At 32.5% G+C, this 25868-nt stretch overlaps 2 protein-coding genes across 5 annotated transcripts; one reads left to right on the forward strand and one right to left on the reverse strand.

Annotated features, from left to right (window-relative positions):
• Positions 1-582: 582 nt before the first annotated feature.
• On the forward strand, positions 583-8484 carry LOC107425382 (uncharacterized). 2 transcript variants are annotated; one of them, XM_025076655.3, is made up of 12 exons: positions 583-750; positions 1334-1480; positions 1599-1763; positions 2672-2766; positions 2889-3087; positions 3975-4096; positions 5634-5700; positions 5860-5910; positions 6586-6638; positions 6779-6989; positions 7540-7710; positions 8146-8484. In XM_025076655.3, exons 1-12 carry the CDS (start codon positions 685-687, stop codon positions 8203-8205), a joined length of 1407 nt encoding a protein of 468 aa, XP_024932423.3. In that variant the 5' UTR covers positions 583-684; the 3' UTR covers positions 8206-8484. The 2 variants fall into 2 exon arrangements, with proteins under 2 accessions (XP_024932423.3, XP_015890870.3); XM_016035384.4 differs by having other exon boundaries at positions 589-750; positions 2684-2766.
• Positions 8485-9307: 823 nt separating this feature from the next.
• Positions 9308-24566, reverse strand: LOC107425373 (dynamin-2B-like). 3 transcript variants are annotated; one of them, XM_048478974.2, is made up of 23 exons: positions 24147-24287; positions 23671-23882; positions 22950-23000; positions 22715-22835; positions 22462-22554; positions 21207-21268; positions 20521-20638; positions 20035-20374; positions 19310-19457; positions 18289-18390; positions 18014-18133; positions 16037-16120; positions 15814-15941; positions 15216-15300; positions 14883-15015; positions 14064-14140; positions 13460-13516; positions 12334-12475; positions 12025-12173; positions 11621-11734; positions 11439-11506; positions 10840-11012; positions 9308-9842 (listed from the first exon to the last, which is right to left on the reverse strand). In XM_048478974.2, exons 2-23 carry the CDS (start codon positions 23770-23772, stop codon positions 9631-9633), a joined length of 2679 nt encoding a protein of 892 aa, XP_048334931.2. In that variant the 5' UTR covers positions 23773-23882; positions 24147-24287; the 3' UTR covers positions 9308-9630. The 3 variants fall into 3 exon arrangements, with proteins under 3 accessions (XP_048334931.2, XP_048334930.2, XP_048334932.2); XM_048478975.2 differs by lacking the exon at positions 23671-23882 and adding an exon at positions 10007-10063 and having other exon boundaries at positions 9704-9842; positions 24147-24566; XM_048478973.2 differs by lacking the exon at positions 23671-23882 and having other exon boundaries at positions 24147-24564.
• Between the last annotated feature and the right edge of the window lie 1302 nt (positions 24567-25868).

Consider the following 25868-nt stretch of genomic DNA (forward strand, 5'->3'; position numbering starts at 1 on the left):
CATGATGCATGAACAGTTGTTCTATGTTTTAAAAACGAACGGTTAGTTTTTTTTCAATATTTTTTTTTCCAAAAAATAAAAAAGGAAAAAAACGGAAGAATATAACAGCATTTCCAATCTTTGTTTATAACCACGTATGTGATAAACACAATATTCACCCCAAAAATAAATAAATAAATAAATAAGAGAATGTATGATAAACATATTGATAATTATAAAAAAAAAATTATATTTAGACCGTGGATTAACTTAATTCTTTATTTTGTCTAAGTAATATCAGCCTAAAAAACTGAATAATTTACTAATAACTATTATTATTTTTGATAAATGCTATAGCATAAAAAATTGACATACTTGTTAGATTTATATATTATATGTTGAAATAGATTAATCAGTTAATATACATGTACAAAATAAATTGAAATCTGTAACCTAAAGTAATTTAGAATATATATTTTCTCAAAATAATTTTTTGTATAGAAACAATGTGCAGGCTCTGCTTTTTCTTTTTTATTCTTAAAAAAAAAAAAAAAAAAAAAAAAAAAAAAAAAGAGGCCTCGAAAAATATCTGGGCATATATTATGCCACGTGGCATACATTTGGTCCTTGCTCCTCCAGTTTAGAAGCTCTGCATGATGCAGAGAGAAGAAGAGAGAGAGAGCCAGGAGTTTTGGTTTGGCGGCCATGGCGGTAGCAACCAGCTACTGCAAGTCTTCGCCATTTCTGGGAGAATTCCCTCCTTTCCACTTCGTAAGCCCTATTTCCTCTCTCTCTCTCTCTCTCTGAATTTTGATATGTTGTGTAAATTGATAAGAACCATGCTACTTCATATAAGTGAGCTTATACTTTTTCATTTTATTTTACTTTTAAACAAATATGATTATGGGTATTCGTTTTTTGCTTCGTTCTTGGACTTTGATACTAAAATAAAGTAGTGTTCACTGTTTTTTTTTTTGGGTTGCTATAAAACCCTGTAAATTTAATTCTATTGTGGAAAAAGCAAATAGAAGTACATTTAGGTTTCTGGGTATTGATTTTTAGCATGGGATTGTGAAAATTTTGCTTTCTATATTGGAAAGGGTAGATATCTAATAGTAGTGCCATTTTGCTTCACAAGGTTTATTGTTTTAAAAGCGTATATGTGTAAACATATAGTGTATGTGAATATTTGAGAAAGAATTTGCCCTAATTATTGCATGTTTCATGTATTTTTCTGCTTTAGTTTGGACCATTAGGAAGATGGATATGAACATTGCTTTTTTACTTGTTCTACTAGTTCAGCTTATATTGACAGTTCTAATGGAAAACTGGCGCATGTTTCTTAAAAATGTAGGGAAAATCACAATCCAGACAAGTTAATTGGAGGTCATTTCAGGCACTTAGAATTAATTCACTGTTTTGGGGACCCAAGAAGGCCGTGAAGCCACTAGAAACAGATTTTTCCCTCGGGGATTTCATTTTGACAGGGTCAGGCTCAGAGGTGTTTCTGTTCTCTTATAATGGCCTTTTAACTGAGATAAGCATTATGTTGTTCGGTATATCCAGCAGGGTTGTTCCCAACGTTTTATAAACTTGTATAAAATGTGTTCTATTTTCAGGGAGTCTCAGAAACAATATCAGTTTCAGTTCTTTCTTCAATATCAGATGTTGCATCTCGCGATTGGGATGCATGTGCTCTGGACGCAACAGGCCCTGAAAAATTTAACCCATTTCTCACTCATGCTTTTCTTTCAAGTTTGGAGGAAACCGGTTGTGCTGTGAAGGTTAGACTGACTGCTTTAACTCCCATATCTATTAGTCCATCAGAAGTAAATAAGTTGGGATGAAATTCCAAACATGCTTTCCAAAAAACCAATCTTCCTTTCAAGTATCTCACTCAGGGGCTAAGGTCTTGTTTTGATGTGTTAGCGATCCTATTTAAATGAGCTAAGTTCTTGTTTTGATGAGCTTCTAAGGATGAAAGGTCTTCGCTCTAGAAAACAAGCACTTTGGAGTTTCCTTCTTTCCAATGAGCTAGGAATGAGCCAAATTTCTAAACTGCAGATAATTCGAGAAGGAAAGGAGTCAACCTCCCAAAACAGCAATCTTCTTGCAATGTCTGAGAGTAGCTAAGATCTCTTTCGAATGAGCTAAGGTCTCATTTAAGTGAACAAAGATCTTTTTTAAATCAGCTACTTAGGGTGGGAATCCTTCATTCTAACAAACCTTGGTCAGCAAAACTGGCTCTTTGAGATTTCCTTCTTTGTTTAGGCAAGCTAGGAATGAGCCAGCTCCTTATGATTGATTGGACAAGCAAGTCATATGAAGCATTGTTCAAATGTTGTTGGGCTTGTTCAAACCACATTCTTAATTGGTTAATATTCAAGCCATTTTCCAACGTATATATTTTTGAAAGTCACATTTTATCAAAATTGACTTTACCAGATATTTCTGTGCATGATGACAGATTTTATTTATCAAAATTGACTTTACCAGATATTTCTGTGCATGATGACAGATTGTAATCTCTTTCGACAACATGCTATTAGCTGCCTTTAGCTGTTTCAAATGATACTCTTCAGTTTTGCTATTATTCTCCTTAGCTGTTCTGAATAATACTGTTCAGTTTCTGTTAGATGAAAATAAGCCTAAAGGCTAAAGGTTCCATTTGTTTTTTAATAATGCATTTTAGTATCTGTACCAGGAAACAGGATGGACACCATGCCATGTTATTGCTAAGGATAAAAGTGAAAATATTCTTGGTGTTGTTCCACTATATCTGAAAAGGTTATCATTAGCTCTGCTGTCCAAGCAACAAGTTTTGTCACAGTTTCCTCTTGAAGTCAAAATTTTTCATTTAACACATTTATTGTGTTACTCCGTCTTATTTCTTTTATTTTGATCTGCAGCCATTCGTATGGTGAATTTGTATTTGATCATTCTTGGACTGATGCCTACTACAGTTTTGGATCAAGATACTATCCAAAGTTGCAGTGTTGTGTACCTTTCACTCCAGTTACTGGTCCAAGAATTTTAATCCGTAATACCTTATCCAGAGATCAAGTTTTTGAAATTATGGTTTCTGCTCTAAAGAATCTGACAGCCAAGGTTTGGAATTTGGATTAGTCACATTGTTGTTATATTTGTTGTTCTGTTTCATTTACTTGTGATTGCATGCCAAGCTATGTTCAGATGTTGGTAATCTTTGTAAATCACTTTGCTTCCATCCATGTTATCTAGTGCAACCTCTTTCTTGCACTGGTGTGAAGCTCCTGTTAAGTTATACGATAGGGTTAGTTATAAATTTTGAATAACTTTCTATATATACTTCTATAGAGAGCACACAAGCTGAATGTTGCTTCCCACTTTCTGTCATCTTTTTTTTTTTTTTTTTTTTTTTTGGGTTCCAACTCAAAAACCTAAAATGTAACATAACTGATTTTGTAAAAAGCTGAATAATAGTTATGAATACTCCTGCTTGAGGTCTATTGTTAAGTTGTAAGATACTGCTATTTATGTAATTCTGTATGGTATATTAGATATGTGTATATTTTGTATGTTTGTGTGAACAAATGAACGTATAGAAACACAAACACATGCTCACACATGCGCTTATGTGTGCGACACAAGGGCTGAACGTATTCTTCCCCTTCTTTACTTATCTTTTCTCTCCGAACTTGAGACCCCAATAGCAACCATGTTATTCATGTCTCTGGCTATACCATGGAAGGTTTTATCTTTATGTAGTTTGGTTGGAAGGATTATTCAATATCGCTTATTATCTTGTGCTTGTAATACCATAGGAACTTAATTAAGAAAAATCTTCCACTTATGGTCAATTAAATTTATTAAACTTTCACGTGTTCACAAAAGTAAATGTGTGTATGTGTGTGTGTATTAGATCACTATAGCAATTATCTATTTCATTACTTAAAGTTTACTTCTTTTGAATTCATAAATAATCATCTTAATTACAGTGTTATAATTTTTTACAGTTCCAGCTTTCTTCATTGCATATTACCTTCCCATCTGAAAATGAGTGGCACAAATTGAGTGAACAAGGTTTTCTACGGAGGATTGGAATGCAATACCACTGGAAAAATCGTAATTATAAGAGGTGAGTGATCATGGTTGCTTGCGCATTTTACCTCCAGGTGCTGAATTCTTATCTCATTCTTTTATGATAACTTTCTAATCCATTTTCAATCTATGTGCATTGATAAATTATGAGAAAGTCTATGGTATCTGGTATTTATTTATTTTGCTTTTATACAAGCATGCAGTGTTTGAAGTTCATTTCATTTCCCATTGTGATATTTACATAAAATTAATCAATAGTTGGCAAGCTCAAGGGTTGATGCAAGTAGAATTGAATCAACTAATACTTATTGACTTTGGAGCTTTGATTTCTAAGGGAAAGATATGTAATGTATAAACACTATTAGAAATGATAAAATACACTTCCATAAAAACACTTCATAAAACATGTACAGAGGAATTGGTAAGTCTTTCATAAACATCTTATAGAAGAAGAGGATGGGTCCCGCCCTTTTTGTAATAAATTTTCCCTTTGACTCCTTGGAAAATCCTATATTTTATTTTAATTAGTACACTTTCTTTCTATACATAATTATTTGCAGTTTAACATTTATTTCCCTAGAGACTCACTTGACTCGTGACTCTTTCTGCCTTTTGTTCATACTATGGATAGAAATCTGTGACATCAAAGCTCCATCCCTCCCTCTTCTTTTCTCTTTCTTCAATTTTCAACCATATTTTCATTCCATCAGCCATATTTTCACGTTTGAGAATATTTCAACCTGCTTTAGAGGGGGACAAAACATACAGATGCATTGGCTGACTGTCTTGTATTGTATATATATACTACCTCACTTTCAGGGGGTCTTTTTTGGTTGTTCAGTCTTCAGAATAGTTATAATCTATTCATACTTGTGCAATAGGTCCTTCCCAGTGCTTAGGGGTGTTTACCAACTAGAATTGCAAGAGATTCCTCTAGCTTCAATTAATATTTTCAGTTTTCCCATCACTTTGGGGTGGTAAGAATCTTATCATTTTTTGCCTCTGTTCTTAACCATTTAAAAAGGGCTCTCCAAGATTCAAACACAAGGAAAAATAGGCTACTAAAAATGCGATACTATGTTATGTTATTATCAATTCCAACAGCTTATGTTGTTTGGAAGTATGCCCAACTTTGCATATCAAGCTAATAGAAGCACACGCTAACAGACTGTAAAATGCAAGTGCATTGGTTTATTAAAGTGAATGTTTCTTGCACAAACGTTTGAAGCAAAGTCTACTCTGATCCCTATAAACCAAAGTGAATGTTTCTCGCACAAATGTTTGAAGCAGAGGTCTACTCTGATCCCTAATTTCTAATTTTATGCCGGCATGTAGAAATACATTAAATCGTCTTGTGTTGCACCTATCGATCGGACATTCTCCTTTACTCCAAGTCCAAATTTCAGGCTCAAGATGATGTCAAGTTGTAGTAATTTAGTCATAGATATTCGCTGCATGGGCAGATTATTTTTCAGATGTGAACTGCAATATGAAAAATGATTGGGATCTTATGTTGCTGTTTATCATCAGGATTTTTGTATTGTGATTTAAATTTATTATCAATTTTTATGTAGTTTTGATGAGTTCTTGATGGACATGAAGCAAAGCAAAAGGAAAAACATTCGTCAAGAACGCAAAAAGGTTGGTCCTTTAGAAGCTGAGTTTTCTACTTTTTGTTTGATATATAATTCAATTACAGAATAGCTCCTAATTTACTTATCCAAAAATTCTAAGAAAATCTTAAGGTTTGTAGAAGTTTTCTTTGTTTAATCAAGTATTATGTGAACTATTTGTGTGCAGATTTCACAGCAGAACTTGACCATGAAACGTCTTCGAGGTTATGAAATAAAGGTACTTTGTTTAAATAACTTCCAGCAATGACTGGTGGTGACAGACACCCTTAGGTTAGCACATTATCATACACACATGATGAACTATGCCCTTTAACAGTTTGGTAATCTTGTTGAATCTACAAGTGCATATGGCCATCAATGAAAGGAGTTATGGATGGTAAAATGGAGTTCGTTTTATTAAAAGAAATTGGAGGATTTCTTTTGCTCTTGAATAGTTTTATAGTAACTGCTTAATTAATTAGATATAGTGTTTCTTATTGAAAAATGGAAGTCTGCACAATCATTATAAACCAAGCTACTGCAAGCCAAGAAAGAGAAGCCTAGAATTTCTTCAAACAGTTTTGAATAATCTGCTGTTACTCAAGATGTCTTTTCATAGCTGCTTGATTGCCCCAATAAAATTGGTGCACTGGATTACATCCATGAATTGGCTGCAATATATGATACTTAGTTTCTGTTTCTTTTTATTACTTATGTTTAGAAAATTAGTGATCACTATTACACCCCTTTCTGTTTCTTTTTATTACTTATGTTTAGAAAATTAGTGATCACTGTTACACCCCTTTGGTCGTTAACTAAGAAATGCTTATTGGTGAATTGTGGCAACAAAGGTTACATGTTTTATTTTCTACTTGTAATCAACTTCACATTTTATTTTATTTTGTGTTGGCAGGCCAGCCACTGGGATTCCTTCTATAGTTTCTACAGAAACACCACAAATAACAAGTTTAGTTCCTAATATCAAAACCTCTTTATATTAACCTTTAAATGCAATTTGAATCGTAAGATAATTATAATCAAATAAGCTTTGAAATTTATTCGGAAAATATTGATGCATCTTAAATATGGTGTCAACTCATTTATAGGTGGGGAAGCCCTTATCTGACTAGGGATTTCTTTCATACCGTGGGCTCAAAGATGGGAGATCAGGTACTTCTTGTTGTTGCTGAAGAAGGGGATGAGCTTGTTGCAGGAGCTCTTAATCTAATAGGTGGAGATACTTTATTCGGGCGCTTATGGGGATGTCATCCACGAACATACTATCCGAGTTTACATTTTGAAGCTTGCTATTACCAGGTTTGCATATTACTGAACCATTTTCTGAGCATATTTGGAGCAAACTGATCTTGATACTTATTCCTCCATTTAAAAGGAGGCACATTGCTCTCCTCGTCACCTTTGATATTACCTATGAATGATCTTATTGAGGTACAGTTTATTTATCTTTTTTTGATGTTTAAGTTATGGATCATATGCTTGTCTGTTAAAGTTTTGGAGTCCTAGAAAACAATCAACTGACCATAGATCGGTTAATCTGCGATTGAATGAAGTTTTTGGCTTCATTTTGGGCATCAAATTCGAAAGATGATAAAGATTGAACTAAGTTCATGCTCAAATAAGTTTGGGAAGGTTTCTGTAGATTGGTTCAATACCTGTGTGATTGTTCCACACATAATAAAGAAAAACAACATTGATTGTTGATCATGGATAAACTATTTTACCACAAGCAATAATGGAAGTTATAATGATACTGCGATAGTTTTTACCATGTGAAAAACGACAACAGAACTGTTAATAGATGTGTAATAATGCATAAATTATGGTTAAACTCTGTTCCACATTGTAGGCAATTGAGGCAGCTATTGAATTTAATCTCAACACAGTAGAGGCAGGAGCTCAGGGTGAGCATAAGATTCAGCGTGGTTATCTACCCGTGACAACTTATAGCTGCCATTACCTCATGAATGATGCCTTCAGGCAGGCCATAGAAGAATTTCTGGAGCGTGAATCATCGCAGGTAGTAAATTTATATAGCAGTATTTTTGGTAGACATCTGCTTTTAAAGCAAATTTTCAATATTAATCCATGATGAAAGTCCATGGTTTTTTAGGGAGTGAAACTGATTGTCCTGCACTGTTTTCTTTCTCTCTTCCTCAGCGCCATTATCAAGTTAGCATTTTATGCATGTGCATATATAATACATGTCACGTTAATATACAGTGTATACAAAAATTTTCTTCACAACATCATTGGTGCAACGTGTTCCCAGAAGTTAATACCTTCCATGGAGATAAGAGAATCTCTGTGTATGAATATATGTATGGATACCATTACCTTCGCCCAGAAGTTATTATCGTTTAATGGTTTTTTAGTACTCTTTTTCCATCTCATGGTTAAACATTTGACTTCACTTAAGATATGTATTATATAATTGTTTCTAATTCTTTTGCAGGTTAAGTTGGTTATGAAAATGTTACAAGATTCTGGCCCCTTAAAGGAAGGTATACATTAAATCATTGATATACATTGTTGAAGTCCAGTCATATTGGTTCATCCCAAATCGTAGATTCTGTTTGTGTATTCTTGTAGCTCTCCTATTCATTTGCTTAAATATAATCACTCTACAGTGATATATTGCAAATTAATCATGTACAAAATTCCAAACAATTTGTAAATTTTGAAATGTAACAACTTGCAAAATATCTGTGATAACGAAATAACTAAGCAACAAAGGATGAAGAATTTGTATTCTCATGTTCTTCAATATGAACCTATCTATCTGTTGCATGCACATGTATGCTTGTAGTCAACCTATCTATTTGCTTTGAAAGAAGTCGTCTGTGTGCAGTATCATGTTTGTCGCTTGGTTGCCTGCGCGCTTAAGTCCTCATTGTAGTATTTATACTTGAATAAATCATAATAATATATCTTTTACTTTACACGTTAATTGAGGTTGGTTTAGTCAATAAACTATTTCACATCTGCCATTGGAAGGTGATTCATTTGAGATACGAGTAAGTGGGAAACATTATTGTTAATAAAAACATATCTTTTATTTTACTTTTTTTTTTTTTTTTTTTTTGGCTTTCGTTATATTTGATGAAACTAAAATTATTTATGTCATTAATATATAATTCATAATTATTAATTGTAATTCTGAATATATGTCCACAATTACATGTAATAATGGGTATACTTAAAATGATGACATTTAAGTTAATTATAAATAATTAATATTATATTCACTTTCATTCTCATTTATAGTGGGCTAATATGAGTAAATTTGTTGAGTGTGAACGGTTTTTTGCGGTGGTGAACCATTCCTCAATTAAAATATTTCCCATTAGAATATTTCCCGTTATGGTAAATCCTTGTTTGTGATTTCGCTTTTGATTTTTTATTGCCACACACCACCCAAAAAATAAAAAATAAATAAATAAATAAATAAATAAATAAAAATCAAATTACATGCTACGTTAAGGTTGCAGTGTTAAAAGTGAATTAAAAGATTAGTCATAAATAGGATAAAAGTAGCAACATTAACTGTATAATGAAAACCACAAAAAAAAAAAAAAAGAGCAACCATTATTAAATCATAAATTGTCAGCACAGGCTAAAAGAATTAGCATACCTGTTGTATCTATTTATAAATCTAAATAAATTTAATACAACAAATACATCTTAGTGTTGGAGAAGGGAAAAAATGGAAAAAGCTCCTCCTCACTATTCCAATATGGAAGAAAAAAGGAAAATTTCTTGATGACATGTAGGAGTAAAACCCACCCTAGAATCAAATCTCTGTAAACTGCAAGACCTATCTACAATCCTATTCCCACTCTTACAATGCAATGTATCATAATGCGCCCTTGCTAAACGCTTCTGGAACAAATCACCCTTGGACAAGAATGTATGAATGTTATTGAAGTGGTTGCTTCGTCTAATATCTATAAGAACCTGACTGTGGCGGAGGAGCAGGTGGCAAGCGGGTGGGTGTGCGGCGGCTGCTTGAGTTAGAACCTGAGCCTGCATCATCACTGTACCGTCGGTTGTGACCCCTTGAGTCATAGGGGTCAGGACCATTAGCTGCTGCATCAAATGCATTTCTCCAATCATCACCAGATGAAGTAGCTCTGGGGCTGCTGCTGCTATCTGTACAAATGGTTTCATGAAAAACAAATAAAACATTAATGAAATATAAAAAAGGAAATATTAATGAATTTTCTTAATTCATGATGTAAAACAATATCATGCTGTCACCAAGCACAAGTCTAGTTGCACTAGTCAATTTGTCATCCCAAATACTAGTCGCTTACCAGAAGATAATGCTGCCCAGGAATAAGCTTCAGAAGAGCTAACTTTTCAGCCCAACTCTATCATTAAACAAGACTAATACATTACAAAATCACAACAACAAAACTTTTAACATAAAAATCTCGATAGAAAAGAAACCCTTTTTGTAGTTTACTTCTTACCGGTAAAAGATTTTAATGAATGACCTAAAAATCCTAAGGGCCTGGAGTACAGCAAGGTTCTGCACTTTATATGAATGCCTTGCAAACTGAATCTTTCAACAATGCATAACCTTTTCACGTTTCAAAATTGGAAATTTTTTTCAAATAATCATATGAACACAGCTGCCCCAATTTAGTCCTAAAAGCAAATATTTTTTATATGCTGTTACAAACAATTATTTTGTCAACCCTAAGAAATTGATTTGGAACCATTTAGGTGCTATTTGGTAACATGGCTGATTTTTAGTTTTAGTTTTTTTATTTTTCTCTACCTGATTGCGTGTAATCTGCTTATGTCAAGTCTTTGTTAGTTGTAATTAGAGTTTGTTAGGCATCTAAGTTGGCTATAAAGTTAGGGAAGAAAATAAATAAATAAAAGCACCAAATGTGACAAAATTTCTTTTTTTTTTTTTTTTTGGGTCAAATTTATAGTTGTTTAGAATGTCTAACTTAGCTCTTGACATAAGCAAATTACACACAATTAAAGTAGAAAAAAATAAAAAAACAGAAACCAAAAATTAATCATGTTACCAAATGAAACCTTAGTGTCCCATTGCTATGTGATCTCAAATTCAGACACCCAACAAAAACATACAAAGCATAAGATGGTCACCAATGTTTGTAGCTATATTTACCTGCTCCACCACCGTTGGACCAGGTAGACGCAGCAGCGGCTCGATTGTCATGGATGCCAAGTTGCTTTGTAAGTTTTGAAAGAATAGCAGACTGTTTCTGGTATTTCTCCCTCTTATGCTTAGTGTTATGGTCCTCCTGAAGGAGCTCCTCAATCCTTGCTGAGCTTTGCGCACTAACCATACGAATGAAAGTGTAAATTTATCACTTAATTTATTACAACCAATTTATCCATGGAGAAAAAAGAAAGATACAATTGAGAAACTACCACTATGCTACAACGTTACATAATTAACATAAGTAATAGGAAATTAAATTTAATAAATATAATAAGCAAGCAGGTTCCATTCTCCACTATAATGTTCAACAAATTTGGTATAGGGGTAAATTGACATAAATTTGTCCTGTATATTTTACAATGCATTTAGAGCACATCAAAGCATTAGAAAATCACAAATATCTTCATTACAATTAACCGTTGCAGAGTATTGTCATATTTTAAATTCATTACAATTAACCGTTGCACAGTATTGTTATATTTTAAAGTTATTGCATTAGTCTTCAAAGTCTAAAACACCAAGGAATCCAATATAGTGCTAACCTTATTTTACTGTACAACTGGTTAAGCATGTCTTCCTTTGCTTTCTCTACTTGGCAAAGGACAACTGCCTGCTCAACAAGAATAGAAAACAACTAAATTACTTACTTCTTTTAGAAACAAAAACTCATAATGATATAGGAACATAATTAAAACCATGATTGGAACTCAAGCAATGAATTGACCTTTGGAACATTGGCAGCAAGGCTGTTAAGTACAGCTTCTACATAACCACGTACTTCTTGAGACATCCACCGCAGCTCTTCTTCAGGATCTGCAGGTTTTCGTGCCATTGTATCCTATGAATGATATTAACAAAAAGGTCAACAACATGCCTGATGCCAACAAATAACAGGAATCGATTATTTGTCTCATTGAAATTCATATGTCAAATAACACAAAATTATCATAAAATCATCCTAGAAAATTGTGCATCTAATAAGGATGTCTAAAATGAACAAGGACCTCATTTTCCAATGTGCAAGAAGTGAATTGGGAAAATCTAAAGCAAGTTCAAGAGAGGATCTTCATCTACTTATTGTATCATATGGGACAAGAACATTCAATTGGCATCATGCAATAGACGCACCAAAGAACCATCAGAAAGACTTTGCCGCAAGGGGGGACCAGGTTCCCCCTTTACTTGACCTCCTTTAGCCAGGATAACACTCGTTAATTTGTTTAACCATTCAGTCTTATCAGCCATGCTCTCGGCCTTCAGCAAAACAGCACTATGAGCTGCAAAAATTCAATGAAAATTATGAGATATGCAGGTTGAAATTAAAAAATAAAAATAAAAATAATTAAAAATAAAAACAAGAGGGAAAAGAAAAAACTGCAAACAGAATAGAGTAAGTGTTTTTCTAAAGAGAAAATTGTTGACCATGACCACTAATACCTTTTAAAACAGTCTTGTATTGAACCTTGCTAGTTAGTTTGAAAACAAGGCTAGGTGCTTTCTCTGGTCCATTTGCCTTTTTATCCTTCGACTTCTTTGAAGAGGTCTCCTCCTCCTCAGAAACTTCCTCAATGTTGCATTCCTGATCAAATTATCCATGGATAGCTAATTGCATCAGCATATCACATGGTTTAAAATGATGCAAGTGCACAATTTTGAATCTCAAGATATAACTAAAGAGAGAAAAGAGGCCAAGTAGCTGTAAATTAATTCTCTTCATCCATTTCAAGAAGCAATATCATATGGTACAATGGTTAAGAGAAATAACAACAACAATATAAATAACCATAATAATAATGACGACGATGGTTACATGATATTTCTTGGTTTCAAAACAAGAAGAAAATGATATTATGCATCAAGAAAAGTGCTGTTATACATACCAAAAGAAAGGTCAAGTTGAAAAGACAGACTACGCTTAGAAAGATTTAATTATAATTAATTCACCCAACAATAATTACAGGTATACAAGCCTACCAGACTTTAACTGATAAAATTTCCAAAAAAAAGTCTTAGTCACTCTATAGAGAGAGAGAGAGAGAGAGAGAGAGAGAGAGAGAGGAGGAGGAGGAGGAGGAGGAGGAGGAGGAGAGGGAGAAGGAAGAAGAAGAAGCAGATAGCTTTCTTTAGGAATATGTGAACCAAACTGTAACTTGTATTATTCACATATGTTTTTATACGAGGTACTATTAAATTTATTTTATGAACCAAAAGAGAGGATTCACTCCATTAACACATGTGCATGCAACAGGATGAACCAAAAAACACTCTAGCCATGCACACAACAATATGAATGCTACACCAATTTATAGCATTGTCAAATGAAATCATATTGTCAGCTACACATTCACTATAGAAATACATACGACAATATGAACATCAGAGCAACTTATGGTCTAATGTAGAAATTAACAAAATTTCAGCTATTCAACCAAAGAAATTTAAACTACAAAAATGGGAATTAAACCAGCAAATTTTAATATAACAAGAAAAGAATAAAATGGACGATTCTTGGATATTCTTCCTAGCACAAAATAAGTTCTGCATTTCATCCACAATTCCATACCTCCAATGTTATGACACCACGGAAATGTCTTTCTTCTTGTTTTTTCGTATACCCAAGCTGCCCAAAAAAAAAAAAAAAAAAGGTACAAAAAGCTGACTTCAATTAAAATGTATTACATTACCAAAAGAGTGGAAATCATAGAAATAAGCAGTATCATCATAGCCCTCATAATGAAAATATATCATTTCCTCAAATAAAAACAAGAAACACATCAATATTTGTCTGGGAAAATAAATCAATAAGCTTGTTCATCGTAACTATCAATAACATGCTTTTATGTCTTCAACTGAACCACAGTGGTCAACAAAAATTTGCTATAATAGGAGGCTTAAAGATTACTTTATTACATACATTCATTCCTATTGAGCATCATTGTCCATTTCTAATCTGCAGTCATGTACTCACACAGTGCTAAGCAGTCAGAGTTTAGGCACAACACCAATAGTGAAATCCCAAGCAACAATGCTATTCACCAAAACTTGAGCAATGTTTTCTCCCATTTCAAAAAGCGTACAACTATAACATTTGACATCAAAACAGGGACTGACAGGTTTAAGGTAACACTATTCCTATTTCATAATCAAGGCACTCCAATACTACTAACCTTGCCACTTTTTTCATTTAAAACAAACCATCGCCTACTCCATCCATTTGTTTTTGCACTTTTCTTCAATAAAAATCCTGCATAAACAAAAATTTATCCATATCTATAAATATATCAATGTACCTATATATGTATTTATATATTTTGCATCCATGTATGCATGCACATGTGAGTTTGGATTTAAACATAAGCATGTATATAAATAGGTCAAACATGATATCACAAGCAGCGAAAACATATGTTGATGCTAAGTTGTTTAAGATTTGATTATAATATAAACAGAAAAGTCTAGATTAGAAAAACAAATTGCTGTTCTTCAAGGGCTCCAATGAAATTAGTGAATTTGGACATATACAAAGAAAACATTGGTCGTAAAATGTGGCATACAGCAAATAAATTTAATACCAAAAAATGGAACATTTATATATTTTGATCAAAGGGCCTATACAAGGAAAATTTTTTGGTGCTTCTTTTATAGGCCAACAAACAACTCCCTACCAGGAACCCAAATACTAATACACCTATATTCTTTTTCTTGATAGTAGCTAATCTCTCCAGGGATTGTGAAAGATGTTCCACTAGAAATATTCTTGTAATTGCTTACACTTATACTCTTAATGCATTCAAGCTCAACTATGACAATTTTTAAATGGAAATCCTAGGCATCAACCATACAAGCCATCTAATATGTCACAATCCACAGTTAAGCTACATACAGAATATATAAATTCTAGCACACGGATAGAAATGGTCCAACCTAAAAATGAAACAAGCCACAAAAGTTGAAATTCAATCATAGAAACCATTTTTTGAACAAACCTGCTGTTATCTCACCACCAGGGCCTGCAGTCTTCAATACAGATCCTTCTTGTCCGTCTTTCTCCCCAGATTTTTCTTTCATTGATTTTAAATTGCCTCCAGTTTGTTGAACCCCAGACTGAGGACTTGTGGCCTATTATAAGAAGTGGCAAATATGAATGGAACAGCATCCATATCAAAAAAGACTTCACCATGCAATAAATAGACATTGTTTTAATAATCAATAAATAAATAAAACCAAAACAGGACCATGCTTGTTACAAAAATTGAGACACTAAATCCCTTATACACATAAGATACAATAGTCATACTATTAACAGAAAGAAGCCACACCCTATTTAACATGGATTGTTCTGCCTCAGTAGCCTTTTTGGAAGATCGATGCTTTAGCTCTTCTTCACGTCGCTGCCTATCCATTCTATTGAAAAGAAATAAGGATCAAATAGACATACTAAATACTAACCAAATGATAAAATTTAATTAAAATGCGCTACAGAAGAAACAGCAAAAGATCGTTGAAGAAACCTCCTATAAATTAACAACAAAAACATAAATGAAAGCATGACGACATGAGTTAAAGAACCTATGTTAAAATATTTTACACAAAATACTATCCAAATGATAAATTTTAATTAAAAACGCACAACAAAGGAAACAACATAGGATCATCAAAGAAACCTCCAATAAATTAACTACAAAAATATAAATGAAAGCATGGCGACATGAATTAAAGAATCTATGTTAAGATATTTTACACAATTCTAATAAATTAAGCATGGTTGCATATGGCCATTTAGAAACTCCACCAAGTGATTATTACTTAACCTTCAGAATTAAAGGTTGTGCAAACCCAAAAGGTAAGTTAGATGCTGCTCTAAAAAATAAAATAAAATAAAAAAATCCAACACATAATAAATTGTCGTAAGCATACCGTCTCTGCACCAAACGAATGAAGTGTTGAGGTGGAACAAAGGCACGCTCCATATCGACAAGAGCAATTACCATTTTTTTGGCTTCAACTTTAAACACGTCAAGTGCAGCAGTAGCAATTGCCACAATCTGATTACAAAATGACCAAAAAAACAAAAACAGACTTGATATGCACAATTTTTAGGAAGTAAATATCTACATCGACGTCTGGACAGACTTTTTACCTCTCTTTTAAAGGGAGGATATCTTCCTAGACCAGGTGTACCATTCGCAGCTGCTGACACTATATCCACGAGTACGCGATGCACCTGTATTATTAGAATTTCAAATTTTCAATTAAAAAGTGTATCTGAAGAATCACTTGTAGAGTGATATCCTTTCAGTTACATAAGGAAATAGAATAAATATGTAGAAACATTTTCCATGATAAAAAAGGAAATCAGAACAATTAGCAATCCCTCTTCCTAATACTTCTGATAAGATAATATGCTCTCCTAGACTCATTTGATATCTTTTCATGCAATAATATGCTCTCTTAGACTCCTTTGACATCTTTTCATGCAATTTATTTTTTTATTTTTTTATTTTTTTAATTTTTTTTTACCAATCATCCGTGTTTCCTGGTTTGCAAGCCATCCAAAATCATATGGAAAGCATGTCTGTTTTCATTTGGGCATTACCTCATGGAAATATTAGTACCTCTTGAGTTGTTAGAATGAAGAGAGCCACATATTAGCTTGTCCAGTTCATGGTGTATCATGCACAGTAAAAACAGCAAGGTCGTTGATCATTTATTTTTACATTGTGAGGTTGCTGCATTTCTTTGGGCTAGAGTTTTAAAGAAGTTGGGTTTATCCTAGATGCTGCTATTCTTTATTCATTGGTTGTCTATCATGTTTCAGAGGTGATAAGAAAGCGAAGACTTTATGGAGATGTGCAGTTTTCTCTGCGTTTTAGGGTTTGAAAGAAATGGAAGGATTTTCATGGATAAGTTCATGATATTAATTACCTTTGGGATCAAATTAAGTTGTTCACTTCTTTTTGGGCATTCAAAGACTACCCATTTTTCTCATTTTTCAGTGCATAACTTGAGGTAAGTTTTCACCTTAATTATTTCCATAACATTTTTCTATAAGAAAGGAAACTTTGTTAACAAAAAGATCACTCAGGTAGTCTTGAGAGGATGAAGAATCCTCAAGACCAACAACTAAACCAAGAAAAAAAAAAAAAGGGAGGTAGCATTCCTACTGTTTACCAGACCTCCTTCCAACATGGAGTAAAAATGGATAACCTTTAAATTCCTCTACAGTAGTTTAGGTAAAATAAATTTCTAATAATATTATTTAGGTTACAACTTATTTCTCTGTTGTCTGAGGCGTATTAGTTTTTAATTAGTATTATTTAGACAGTACCTAAAGTGAATGAGCACTATCAACTAACGAAAATTAATGAAATAAAGATATTCTTTAACCTCGGTGTTCAATTTTCAAGTTTACTTAATAAAAGATTTTTCATTAATGCACCATTTATAAAGTTTACTAGCATTATTGAGGCATTATTTATCAACTTAGCAATTCCTAATGTTTCATTAAAATTTTTCAATCTTCAACCAAATATCTATCATTCCAAAGAATTTCCTGATGTTTCCATCACCATTGCCTTCCATCAAGACTGGCATATCCATCCTTGTGCTCTATGTTAATTCATATAATCTATCAATGTGACTGTGACTGTGTGTGTGCGCGCTCAAACAATTCTTTATTTTATAGAAAGAAGGTAAAACCCTGTAATACTTAGGCCCCATTCAGCATGGCTTTTAAAATTTTCTTTTGGCTTTTAGGGCTCAAAGCAGTTTTTGGGAGTGTTTGACCAATTTCTCAAAAGAGCTTTTAGCCAAAAGGCCCAAAACTAGAACTCATCTACAAGGCTCCTCATAGAGAACAAGAGAAGTTGTAAAAAACTTCAAACGAAACTTTTATAATTCTTAGTTTAACCATTAAAAAATGGCAAATACCATTATTGCCCAATTAAAACCCTTTTAACACAAAATTCTAAAGAACTAACTGTGAAGCAATAACTTCTACTTCTATTATGCTTAAAAGTAACAAGGAACAAGTAACCACAAAAGAAAAAAAATAAAAGTATCCCAAAGAGGGCATTAGAAAAGTGATGGAAGTCTCAGATTAAAGTGTTTAGCATACCTCATCAACACATAGACGTGATGGTTCCTTTGCCAATTCTAGTACACCTTTAATTAAAGACCTTAACCCTTTTTCTGGAGATATAAGGTAAGGTTGATAACCATCAGCTTCTAGGACAACCTGCAAGAAACCACCCAAAAAAAAAAAAAAAAAAGCGAGAGATAAGAATTATAAATAAGAAAATAAAGAGCTGTTTTTATTTTAAAAGAAAAGAATGTAAAATCATTATATGTACTAGGTAGGCAAAAGAATTGACATTAATAGAGAAAACCTACCCTCTTCACATTGTTAATGTCAAAATGTTTGTCAATGGGAAGTTGCTTGATCCTATTAGGAAAATTGCCCTCAAAACTAGCAACAATTTTCCAACCATTGCCCTGTAAAAGAATTTTCACATAAGTATTGATTGAAAACGGAATTCCTAAATTATTTTAGAGACAATTTTCATAATAACAAGAGAAATCAAATTATGACATAAGAAATCATGAATGACAAATAATTAACCTACAACCACTCTTGTACGGAACAAAAATCAGTATAACACGTTGAGGGAAAATAAAGTATAGTAAATTGTTCTAGGGTATGGGTCATAAGAAAATCACTAGCTACCATTTTTCATATTTAGGACATTTTTCCCCAGCGGACATCATTACATTCCATCATACCACAAACAATACAAATACTCTAGGTTCCTATATGGCAGTAGAACATTGATGAATACAAGATTATAAATCAGTATTAAAGTGCACATAAAAGTAATTCTGCACGTATAAACTTAAAGAAAAATGCAATCTACTTGTCGTTATTGAGAATTCCATCCACGTTGTCAAGGCTATTAATATTTAGAAATTATATATAAATTACTCTATATATATATTCCTTTATTTAGGGAAATTTATACTTATACAATTATTATATTCTAAAAATATTATATTTATATTAAAAATGAGCATAAAATGTGTAAATTTTTATATTAATAAATATTAACACAGATGTTTTAGCTTCTAAAGTTCAAGCAATGACAGGAGTGTGGACCAGGACTAAATTTAGGGGTTTATCAAATATGTGGACTTCCCATTCTGAAAGGTGTGCCTAAAACTGAGAAGCAAGTAGTCATCCATTGTTAAGGCCTAGTACGTAAATAACAACCACATATACTCCTAGCAGACTACATTTCAAACTCACTTCCTTTACCATAAATTTCCAATCCATTTTACAAATATGGAAATATGCTTGTCTTTGTGTTTCTGCTGGATATTAATAGAGAAGTACACTTTTTTAAATGATGCTACCAACCTCACCACCAGTTACGTGTAGGAGAAATTTGTCCTCAAATTCACGACAGAGCTCCAAAGCCAGAGCTCTACTACCTTCGGCACTTTCAATCATCTGTCCACCAAGCTTTACTAATTCATCCTGCACTATTTGAGACTTTCCTTGAAGCCTGCAATAAAGGAAGAAAAAAAAAATAAAAAAAATGATAACAGTGTAAATATACTGACATGTGTCTGTACGTGAGTTTAAAGTAAATATATCATAAAGAACTATAAATTATACTCAAAAGTCCAATTAATACATAAGGCATAAAACAGGATATTAAAAGAAGTTTACAATAAACTTAGCCACACAACATTAAAGCAAAAAGAATCACATATTAAAGAATTTTCTTGATATCTCAATTGACAAGTAATTTTAAAGGTCAAAAAGAGTCAATAGCTTTCTTTTGAACAGTATGGCTGGAGGAGAGAGAGAGAAGGGGGGAAAAAAAAAAAGAGGAAGGGTTTTCGAAGACAATAATCAATATCTATAGACTACCAACCTTCTTTATCGGAGTTTAAGGATAATCCAGCATTTCTAATTTTATTGAGTTGGAAGGTTGTAATCTAATTTATACTTGTAAAAAAGTTTCAATTCATTCGAGGCCAAAAATGTAAAAGGAAATAAGGCATGCAAAAACATACAGAATCAAAACTGAATGGAAAACAAACAGTTCAATCAGAAGCCAAAAGGGAGTCAAGTACCCAGTGAGGAGATTTGGAAGCCTGAGTTTCATGCGATTACGAATCTGGCCTGCGAGGGCATCCACCAGAGCTACTCTACCAAGCTTGCTCTGTGGAGCTCCAGTTAATATAGATTTTAAACTTTCACTCTCAGCCTGCCAAGCGGTTTCTAAAGAGTTTTCTGATCCAGAGCTTCCAGAAGCTGAAGCTATTGAAACAGATTGACCAATTAAGGCAACCCATGGAATATCAGATGTTTTGGGCGGTCCCTGATTCAAGAGAAGAGCCTGAACAGCAGCAAGGGCTTTTTGCTCACTAGCAGCTTGATCAATCTTAGAAATTATGCCGAGAGTTCTGGTAGCTGCAACAAAATAAGGAAAGGAAACATCAAATGAAAAATATCATGATGAGGATGCAACTAACAAATAGAATACATTCAACAGAATAATAGTTTATAACATTTCTTTTGACAAGGATACAAGCGGATGCAAGCCCAAGGAAACCTACACTCTGGATCATATTCCTTTGCTATTCTAAGGGCTCGTGACGAAGAAATTTCTGGTGCCTGAATAGCAGGTATTGTTACTAGCAAAATAGCATCATTATGTTCAACATATTCACTTATCTGCAAAAAGAAAAGTTAAAATGAATAACATAATTAAACTATTGAGTGCCATAAGCATAAAACTAATACACAGCTGCTGGTTTATCTTACAAAAAGGTAATACCAATGGTTTACCAACAGGACAAGTGGTAATGGCCGTAAATTCTTTCTATTAAGATATAAAAATCTAAGGGTGCTTTTGGTTCATCATTTAAAAGAAAACTAATATGGTTTATTAATTTGAAAAAACAAGATCGCTTTGTGATAATCAGGGAAATTGGAAATTATTTGGCATTTTCAAGTTTGTAAACTTACAAAATATGTAGGCAATACTTTTAAAGAAAATAATGAAAGAGATTAAAAAAATAAAAAAAAATAAAAATAAAAATAAAAAGTTAGCGAAAAAAGATAGTTGGGATTGAGAAAATTATGGTCTCTTCCAATTTTTTTTTTTTTTTAATGAAAACTGGTTTTGAAGTCAAGAAATGCCGTTCTACTGGCTTGTTTTAGAAAACAATAAAACCAAAACTAAAAAATAAAAAATAAAAAAGGTTTTTAAACATCCGAACAAAATATACTCAAAACTCACCATTTTATCATCCACGATTCTCTGGTCCAGTCCAGGTAAGTCAATCAATTTTAATGGAGGAGCTGTACATATAAAATAGTCCATCATAAATAATGCAAAGTAAATCTCATGGGTTCAAGAATGAAAAATATATATATATATATAATATAATCAAATAAGCACACACCGAAACACAAACAAAGAAAATGTGCACCATCATGACTTTACATTCATGATAAAGATAAGCAAAGATAGCCTATATTAGGAAATAATGTATGTTTTTGTGTGTGCATGGGTGTGGGTATGCATAATGTTTCTAAACAGTGTGTGCTTGTGTGTAAGAGAGACAAAGAGAGAGGGAGAGGTAGTTAAAGGTTTATTACGCAATTTTATTAAAACCACCGCGTACTTATAAGTTGTTCTTCAAATATCACATGTGGGATAGTTAAGAATAAATCCTTGAAAACTTACAGCATCTATGCCATACAAGATATAAATTCAAGCTCTGATTAGATCCTAAAAGATACGAAGAGTATTCATATGATCCAAATGATAAAATGGCAGGCTAAATATACCAAATTCATGGCACAATCACCCATGCAGTCTGTACATTGGTCACAGGTCAGTCTTCAATACTAAAACTTGAACACTTCCAAGTTTTCAATTCCCTTGATGAGAAGGATAAGTTAGCAGTGAAAACTTTCTCAGAAATACCGCGACTTTCAGATTTAATATTGGTTTGTTCTTTCAATTTAACAGACATATGAATACAATGAACTAAGATCAAGAAGTCAACTTGTTTATAACATGGAAAGTCGAAATTGGTGCCCATGGGCAAAAAAAAACATTGTTTTTGAAACTTTTACACATATGCATATGATTCTCATACAGTGTTTCACTGAAACGGGAGCTGACGAAGACAAAATTATGGATAGGAAACAAAAATATCATCTTTTCAAGACATTTTGTAGATATATTTCAGCTTTTCTTTTAAAAAAATATATTTAATTTAAAGTCATTCTATCCAAATGAAGACAAGCCAGTTCAATTCATAATATATAAATCATATACATCAACCACACAATGTGAGCACTGACCATATCTAAAACTTACAGGAGAAAAGGTCCCAAACATTAAGAGAGAAAAAAATAAAATAAAATGAAGACGTTATCTCATTAGTTGCCATATGTGACAAAGTCAGATATAGCGATGAAGACTTAACTTACCCAAATTAGTTCTATTGTTTTAATCAATACAAATTAAAACGAGTGGCTACCTGTACTAGTACGGAGTTTTAGATATATTTCATCACGACTCCTGCCCGATGAACCTTTGCTCAGTCTATCCTGCAAAGAATGCCGCAGGGCACCTACAATGCACTAAGTTGATAAGTCACAGGACAAAAAGTGAAATTACAAGACCAAATTAATGAAGTCTACCATGAAGCTATATGTTTGGAACAATTCCATAACAGCAAAACAAAGTATCAAGCAACAAAGAAGCAGTTCAAGTAAGTGATCAAGCCTTACTTGCAGAAACCTGTTGTGATTTATTGTCAATCTGCAAGACTATAGATTTACTGCTCAAGGAACTATCTCTATTTAAGTCAATACTTATGGGAGCCCGAGTAGCACCATTTTCACCAGTTGGCTGTAAATGAGATAATATTGATTAATAAACCATTTTAAAGAAAAACGCAATGGCTAGAGAAACTCGTCAAGAAGAAATTAAGATTTGAATGAAGAAGCATAAATGAGAACTCACCAAAACAGGATGCCCAATTAAACTGTTTAAAGCAGCAGATTTCCCAGCACCCTAGACAATGTGTTCACAAAGAATAACCAAAAAATAATATTAACAGTGAAAAAGATGATTAAATTATAAAAGAATAATAATCATACAAACATATCCGACAAAAGAGTCAATATCTAATCTGGCCACCATAAAGAATCTCAAATTATACTTTATAAGATATATTTTCCAATCTAGTTTTTCACGGAAGAAAAACCTTACACAATTCTAGTTCTATGTGTGACCTCACCAAATCTGGATTCAGTTGAGAAGGACCAACTAAATGCATCAATTTGAATTGACCTTGCAACAGTCTTGCAGTTTACAACAATGACTAAGCCTTGAAGTGTAAGCATCACCAACCAGGCAATAAAATATGATACAAATATAAGCCTGAATACGAATATGAACATATATACAACATTCTCAATTATAATACAAAAAATTTAAGCCAAAAAAATTGGAGCTATCTCCTAGTCAATGACATATATGCGCACAATAATTTTATTCCATTTCTTCTTAAAAACGCAAGTACAGAACTCACACAAATAAAACTAACTTATGATTCTTCAATCAATGTTTTTCCTACCATGATTCTTTATTATGACCGAACTACCAATGTAAAATTCCAAATGATAATACAGGATTCGATTCTACAAGTCTATGGGCCTTTTTACCATATACTTTCTCTTACAATTTTTCCCGACGCAACCATCCAGAATATAGGCAAGGGAGAAAACAATAATTGCAAATCCTGCATCTTTTGTGGATCGCAACACACAACTGGTTTTGGCATACTAGACGTATATTTCTTATTCTCTCACTTTAAAATCAAACAAGCTCTAATTTTTGCACATCGAATACCAATAAACAAAACCCTGTCATTTCCAAAGGAAGCCAATCAATCTGCAACGCACCGAAACCACAACAATTACAACAACAACAACAACAACAACAACAACAAAAAAAAAAGAATGAAAAAAAAAATTGCCTTCGATGCGAGAAAAATCCATCGGCATCCATAATTCAATAACCAATGGATCACAACCTACATAAACTGCCATAACCCATACGGATATAATACAAAAAACACAGACACACAGATGTATCTATATATATATATATATATATATATAAATCGAATACATGCATGTTAGAAAGGGAACTTACGACATTGCCAAGCACGACGACATTGAGGAAGGTGGAAGGGCGTCTGGAAGAGGAAGAGGACTTTTCATCGACATCTTCATCGGCGAGCACAGAAGCGGCTTGGCGCATAGAATCAGCGAGCTCTACTAATTCTTCGATCGCCTCCATGGATTTAGCGCAGAGATAGAAAGAGAAAGAGAAAGAGAAAGATTGGAATTGAAAAGAAAAAAATGGATCTGAAAATGGGAAGAAATATTAGGGCTTTCCGGCAAAGGAAAGGAACGGAAACGAAACGGAGATTCAAAAAATAAAAATAAAAATAAAAAAATTGGAAAAAAACAACGAGAGAGAGAGAGAGGGTGGTGGTTTTTGTTTTTATTTTTATTTTTTTCTCCTTTTCTCCTCTGCAGTAATGATGAGGAAAATAGGAATTTTTTTTTTTTTTTTTGGTTATTTTGAATGAGAAATTTCTAAATCAAACCTTGCTCTCTCTCTCTCTCTCGCTCTCTCTTCCTCACTCTCCCTCTAAAAACTTCTATGCTATTTTGCATCTTAGTCCTTTCATTTTTAAATATTTTCCTATAAATAAAAATTCATTTTTTATATTTTTAGATTAAAAATCAGTTTTTTTATATTTTTTTTATTAATTGCATGTAATTTGTCTATCAATAAAAATTTACTGAGCATTTCAATTAAAGTTTAAAATAAAAAAGCAATTTTAAATAATATTATTTTTTTCCAAAGTTATGGTTATTTAGAATGTTTAATTATCATCAATAAATACTAACAATAATAAATACTAAAAAACTATAAAACAATTAAGTACAATAAAATAAAAACCAATACCTTATCGAATGACATAAAAATGATAGATTTTTTCCTTATTTAGTTTATAATATTATTTTAAAATCCTAATCCAAAAATAGTACAAGAGCTGGATTTTTTTATTTTTAAATAAACATCTTATAGTTGAAAATTAGAGAAATAAAAATGTTTTTTGCATTTATAATTTTCTAAAGAAATAGCTCAAATTCTTTCTTTTTTTTATATTAAAGTTCTCAAATTCAAATTTGGATTATTTTAACAACCGGACTATCCCTTCAGACGGTACATGTATCATATTCAGAAAAATGACAGAAAGAAATCAATAAAAATCCAAAAGTTAGTGACATAAAGAGATGGATAAGAATTTGGGGAATCATTGTAAATGATCATATAAAAAAAAAAAAAATCTAAATTCTATAGGGACATTTTGAGGTCCTACGCAGCACGCACAATGGCAATTTAGACCCGTTACAAACTGGTTCCGGGTCATCGCACTAAAATGGTCTCTCAACATCATCTAAGTGCAGATAAATTCAGTTATGTCCTTGTGCTGTAAATTAAAAAAATAAAAGTTAATTACAATTTGTTTTCTTAAATTATAAAGTAATCAAATTTATTTACTAAATTTTTTTATACTAAATAACGTAGGGTTATTTATCTCAATTAAAATTTTGGTGACTGCAATAGGATTATTGTTTCTTAAGTTGTTCTTTTATGTTAAATTAACTCACTATTTAGTTTTATAAGTTTCATAAGGTTTGAAAGATTACTTCAGTTAAATTTACATGACTTGAGTAAGATCAAAAGAAAATGGGATAATGTATTTTTATTTTTTATTTTTTGCTTTTTCAATTTGGAGGACAAAATGACATGGGTGACAATTTCGAGGCAAAGTATTATTCTTCATTGCACTACAAT

The sequence above is a fragment of the Ziziphus jujuba genome, chromosome 7 (assembly GCF_031755915.1).
Source record: "Ziziphus jujuba cultivar Dongzao chromosome 7, ASM3175591v1".
Classification (NCBI taxonomy): domain Eukaryota; kingdom Viridiplantae; phylum Streptophyta; class Magnoliopsida; order Rosales; family Rhamnaceae; genus Ziziphus; species Ziziphus jujuba.